General features: G+C 36.3%; 1 protein-coding gene across 1 annotated transcript; it reads right to left on the bottom strand.

The window, feature by feature from the left end:
• Positions 1–1789: 1789 nt before the first annotated feature.
• Positions 1790–2626, bottom strand: LOC112932032 (small ribosomal subunit protein eS4, X isoform-like). The gene has a single exon (XM_072733654.1). The coding sequence runs from the start codon at positions 2613–2615 to the stop codon at positions 1953–1955; it is 663 nt and encodes a 220-aa protein (XP_072589755.1). The 5' UTR covers positions 2616–2626; the 3' UTR covers positions 1790–1952.
• Between the last annotated feature and the right edge of the window lie 3792 nt (positions 2627–6418).

The following is a 6418-nucleotide window of genomic DNA, read 5'->3' as shown; positions in this document are numbered from 1 at the left end:
ACCAAGGGAACTGCATTTAAATAGAAGAAAGAACATGTAACCTCAATAAAAAAGATCATACTATGATTTCAGGTTTTCCCAAACTACCATATTTTTTCATTAGGCTCTTCCCGTGGGGAGCCTGATGTGCTATGATTTCAGGTTTTCCCAAACTACCATATTTTTCATTAGGCTCTCCCCATGGGGAGCCTGTTGTGAGACTCTATCCTAGACCCTGACTCATGCCCTGAGGCCAAGGCAGACACTCAACTGCTGAACCCCCCCCAGGTGTTCCCAAACCATTATATTCTTAAGTGTACTTTCTTGGTCATCTTATTTGCAAGACAAATGTATTTTTAGACTTGGAAAGTCTTGAATGTGGAAAACGTTTAAATAAGAGAACATGTTGTACGAGATACTGAAAACGCGATCCAAAAAGCAATGAATTGCATTAAACGTGTAAATTGCCCTGGGTAACATTGACATTACTCAGCAATTAGAAACAAATACCCACCATTTGCTTCAACGTGGATGGAACTGGAGGGTATTATGCTGAGTGAAATAAGTCAATCGGAGAAGGACAAACAGTGTATGTTCTCATTCATTTGGGGAATATGAATAATAGTGAAAGGGAATATAAAGGAAGGGAGAAGAAATGTTGGGAAATATCAGGAAGGGAGACAGAACATAAAGACTCCTAACTCGGGGAAACGAACTAGGGGTGGTGGAAGGGGAGGAGGGCGGGTGTTGGAGGGGAATGGGTGACGGGCACTGAGGTGGACACTTGACGGGATGAGCACTGGGTGTTTTTCTGTATGTTGGTAAATTGAACACCAATAAAAATTAATTAAAAAAAAAAACAAAAAGCAATGAATTAAGTAATAGGAAATGACTGAATTAGTGATATATAGCATGGTGGGAAAATGAAATAAATTACCCTGTAAGGATCAAATGCCATCGGCTCTGATTCTCTTGGCAGTAGACCTATTGGATAACCATCCAATCTCTTCTAGTTGGCCTGGGAAGAATTCCAATTGAGGGCCATTTCCCCAATGGCCATATAGCTTTTCCAGTAATGCTTTACTTTTATAGCCACAGAGAGATACGGTATTTTCCATGGGGGAGTGAGGGTCTTCGTATAAAAATCACCTGAAAATCTCTGATCAAAGGAGTTTTCCCTCAATCCACTATAGCTATCTTCATTTTCACCAAGTTATGAAGTCTGGGTTCTCCCAGGAACTTTAGGTAACTTTATCCAGAAGGTGGGAATATTGGAAACTAAATCTTCCGAACATTCTGGAAGAGAGTCCCTCAGATATACAAGACAAAATTCTAACCAATATACACTTTGAAACTGAGGGGAGAACTTTATCCGTATCCTGCCATCAATATTTTCTACCTCTACCATCTTTGGTCCCTGGTGAAAATGCAAGGTAATCTAATCAGCTGTTCTTTCATGCACACTAACCATTTTACTACTAGTATTTCCTCCCTCTGATTGTATCTTTCCCCCATTGTTCTCCAAAACCTTCCTGTTTTGAACAAACTCTTCTGTATCTTCAGGATATAAATGAACTATTTCCTTCATCTTTTGCTTCAAGACCCAATTTTGTCTTGTGAGTGATATTAGCTCTCTTACCTTCTATAGTGGAAATGGCTCAGTCTCCCACTCTAACACACTACGGGGCCAGAGAGAATTACTGGTACTGCTGTTGTTTAATTAACTTCTTTTTCTTACTCAATTTTTATTTCTTCTTTCTTATTCATTTCTTCTTATTTTTTTTTATGCTATAGAATCTTTAATTAAGCATAAAGAATTCCAATCACGTCACCTAGGGACCATTTTACCCACTGCTCTGTTTGGCTGCCAGTCTCTTGTCTCTTTCCTCAGCAATGGTGAGGCAGATACCCTTTCCATGGGGAAGAGAAATCCATGTTTTGTTGCCTTTGCCAATAACAGAAATGTTGGAGAGTCAGGTGGCAAAGCTGTTGCCATTGGCATCTTTCACGTGAACTACATCAGAAGAACCAGGGTGTCTCTCTCGGTTGGTGATCACACCAATTCTTCCCAGGTTGGCACCTCCAGTCACCATACACAGATTACCAGTATCAAACTTGATTAAATCCGTAATCTTTCCAGTCTCCAAATCAATCTGAATGGTGTCATTCACTTTGATGAGGGGATCAGGATAGCGGATGGTGAGAGCATCATGAGTCACCAGGTGAGGGATTCCTTTTGTTCCCACAAAGATCTTTCTCACTTTGCACAACTTATAGTTGGCCTCCTCAGGTGTAATCTGATGAACAGCAAAGCAACCCTTGGTGTCATAGATTAGACGGAAATTCTCCCCAGTGTTGTCAATGCTGATGACATCCATAAAACCAGCAGGGTAGGTGGTATCAGTTCGGACCTTGCCATCAATCTTAATAAAATGCTGCATACAGATCTTCTTCACTTCACCCCCTGTTAGGGCATACTTAAGTCTATTCCTTAGGAAAATGATGAGAGGAAGACATTCTCTCAGTTTATGGGGGCCAGTAGATGGGCGAGGGGCAAACACACCAGTCAGTTTATCCAGCATCCAGTGCTTTGGAGCTGCTACACGCTTCAGATACTTCTTGGGACTATGAGCCATGGCTGCGATAGGAACGAAAAGAGGACCGCCTCTTTCCGGTACACGAGAAAAGAGGGTCCTTTCATTATTTTTTTTGTTCGTTCTTTATGGACACTTATGAAATGTAGCTTTAGAGTATTTTAAAATTTCCTTTACCATTGTGTCTAGTCCTCCAATTTTGTTTTCCATGTATTGGAGATGGGAGTGAGTTTCCACTTATAAACTTTTTGATGCTACTTCCTACTGCAGTCAGGGAAGTAGTCTAACATCCGTGTGGGAAACATACCCAATATCGTACTTGTAAAGACTTACTTAATCTTAAGGCTTTAGCCTAGACTCTCTTTCAACAGCCTACCTCATGGGTATACCTCGGAACTTAGGGGCTCTGGAGACTCTTCCATTTTTTCCTCTTGATATCTAAAATCTAAAATAGATGTATTCCCCAACAAACTTCCTAAATCATTACTACAGCTGAATACTGCTTCAGGAAATTATAGTAGTTTATAAACTGGTGACAGCACAAATTCATCATCTCTAACTTAGTTTAGCTATCACTATCCCTAATCCTGGGTAATCAAACATTTTCTGAGATTTTGGCTAGCTTCTTTTCTCACTTCCTAAAGTATTTATTTCAAACTTCAAATCTTTCATTGTTTTATTCAACTGTCCTACTTCTTTCTTTTTTGCATGTCCTGACATAAAACTGTATGAAAAACATTGATATTTTCAGGAGTAAAAGTTACTAAATCTTCTAAAAGGATAAACCTTGGAAACAGGATCCCTCCAGAATGCAAAGAATGCTTACCTGAGGAAATGCTGCTCCATGCACAATGCTTTGGAAGGAAGACTGGTAGACAGGAGAATGACAAAGAGTCATGCCTGACTTCAATATTTTACACAGTATTATCTGGCAGGAGAAGAGGCTAGAAGGGTAGGTTGGAAGCAAATAGAGCAAATTTCAACTTGCTATATTTACCATATATGCCTTTCACAAAGATAAATATTACCTTTTTGAACTTCTTGTTATCCATATGAGTAAAGTAAATTTATACAGATCCAAAGAATATTGGATTAACAGCATGGACATTTTAGTACCGGGGAACATTGGGGATGTCAGAACAAAAATTATCAGTTTACAGAGAGAAAGAGAAGGGAAAAAACCTGAGGTAATTTAGCAGTTATATTATTTGAGGCCATTTCAGTGTAGTTATTCATTTAAAAGGTCAGTTTGCAGATTTACTTTGTAAATGGAACAAATTAAGAAAATGATAGGCTGAGAGGAGATTACACACTGAATGTTAGCCAAGGGTTCCTGCCAGCAGGGCATTGAGACTTTGAATAGAAGGGGATTAGAAAGTGATTTTTCAGCTGTTAAAATGGTAGCGAAGCAGGTAAACAAGATTGTGTGGTTTGGAACAAAGCTTCATGAATAGCTTCTTTTTATGCTTAATTATTTCTCCTTTTGTAAGTGCTCTGTTACTAAAGCCTGCAATGCTATTTAGTAATTTCTTTTAATAAGGCTTCTCAAAGCATCTTTGAAATTATATTCCATTTGAAATGAAAATAATTGACTGCATAAAAGAATTAGGAAACACCATATTAGAACCACATGTTTAAGGACAATCATTGTGTTCCTTTACTGCTTTCAAAGTATATTCTGTTAAGAAATAAATTAAAACTGACAGAAATGCAATAAATTAACCAGGTTATTTAAATATATAATGGGTAACAAAATTATTTTGTAACAGTAGGATTAAAAAACAGTTCTTTCAGTTGACAAAGTACATACTATTGTGCAATATAAGGTGTTAGGAAGAAAAGTAATCAAGACATGTTGCTGTTAGAGTATCTTAGTAGCTGATAAAAATGTTTATTTGTCTGAATACATTTTTAACTAAAATGGCACTAAGCTAGATTTGCAATAGCATGTCTTGTCACCTTCTTTCTACCAGTGATAAAAAGGTGTAATGTTTAAGACAGCTTGGAATAAATTAGTGTACTTATGTTTCACGGAGTTTAGTAGACACCCATTATTTTGTCTGTCCAGCATTCATTCATTTTTTTTCCTCCTAAGTGCCCTCCAATTTTCCTTGAGGATCCAGATCCATTAACTGTTTGTGAGGTCTAGGTGATGACATTGGTTCCAGGGATGATCACAGGACATATTTTCAGCTGTGGTGATTAGATAAAAGGTGGGTGGGGAGATACCAGCATGTGATTCAGAACCAATAAGATTCAATTTGTGGACGGACATAATATGAGCGGTAAGATCCAGGCCTGATGTAAGAAAATATAAACTGAGTACTTCTTTGCTTATGCCAATTTGAGCTCAATTGCTTTTTTTTTTTTTTTCTAAAATCAAGTGACTGAACCATTATAGATGACTTCATGGAAAGAAAAATCTCCTGATATACTATAGTGTTTTATTTTTATTTAAAATTTAAGGTTTTTTAAAGTTATGTTTATGCCCAATGCAGGGCTCAAAATCATGGCCCTATGATCAAGAGCCCCGTGTTCCTTCAAATCAACCAGCCAAGTGCCCCTACTATGGTTTCAATTTTTATTCTCTTAAAGGGGAACAGGCTCATTCATCTCACTTCTTTCTATCATGACACTTGGTCTTGATTCTGTTTATGGGAAAGAAATTTAGTGTAATGGCTAGTCTCTTTTTATAATCTTTCATTTATAAGGTTGGATAATACTTTTAAGTAAATAGATACCTGATACAGGGTGTTGATTCTAAAATTAATCACTTAGTGCAATTAATCTGTGTTTATTCTAATGTTAGTACCTCTATTCTTTTCCCACTTTGAACTTTATTTACTTTATTTACTTATCAACATGATTCAAAATATAATCAGAGCTTTTAAGAGCGATTCTATCAGATATCATATTGCAAAATCAAATCATTCATAAGGTTAGATTAAATTAAGTGTAAGAAGGCTCATCTCTGTTCGTAATCAAATGGTGGGAGAAAAAAAGATTTTGGATACGATGAAATAGGAAACTACAGAGTCAAATCACAGGTAGTTTTCTTAGTACAGGCAAAGAAATTAAAGAAACAAAAGAATAAATAAATAAAACTGTAATATCTGGAAAATATTTGAGAGAAGAACCTGATATATTGACCAAAGTCATTAGCTGGTTTCATCCTAATGAGATGGATTTAAATATCCAATTATTACATTGAGTAATGACAAGGAAAAACAGATATAGGGCCCACAGTGAAACTAACTTAAAATACTTGAGCAGTTTCTTAATCTACTCTTAAACCTCTTTGATAACCTAGAAATGGAAATTGATCTTTTCTTCTAATAAACCTTGGTCTTCAGACAAGGCTTGAATGACTTTCCACTAGATATAATGTGGTAAAAAAGAAACCTTTAAAAAAAAGACTACTCAGTCTGCACTTCATCTTTCTTCAGACAGTTGAAGAAAGCCCTCATGCTGCATTTCCATTAAAACATACTTTGATAGTAAGCTTCCTGCTAAGACCTTAAATTAACAATTGAACTTTTGGAATTAGACCTAGAGTCGTCTTCTCATGATGATGTGCTTATCCTTTTTCTTCAACTTTATTACCACCATTGTCATAACATCATTAGCGAAAGAATTTAATTTTACAACACTCATTATTATTAATTTTAAGTTCTATTAAATATGGCTTTCTCCTTATTCAATTCAATTAAATGATACTGTAAACTTATTAGCATGATGTCTATTACCATGTAGACTAAAAATATTACTATTTTTTCTTTTTGGGTCTTTTTAAAAATAGTAAAGTATATATAATGCAGTATATAGAAAGTGGAATCGGCCTATTT

This window comes from Vulpes vulpes, chromosome 13, assembly GCF_048418805.1.
Source record: "Vulpes vulpes isolate BD-2025 chromosome 13, VulVul3, whole genome shotgun sequence".
Lineage (NCBI taxonomy): Eukaryota > Metazoa > Chordata > Mammalia > Carnivora > Canidae > Vulpes > Vulpes vulpes.
This window is presented reverse-complemented; position numbering and strand designations above follow the sequence as displayed.

What these genes read in the sequence shown, in the direction of transcription:
- LOC112932032 (XM_072733654.1), bottom strand. Translation starts at nt 2,615, where the DNA reads ATGGCTCATAGTCCCAAGAAGTATCTGAAGCGTGTAGCAGCTCCAAAG.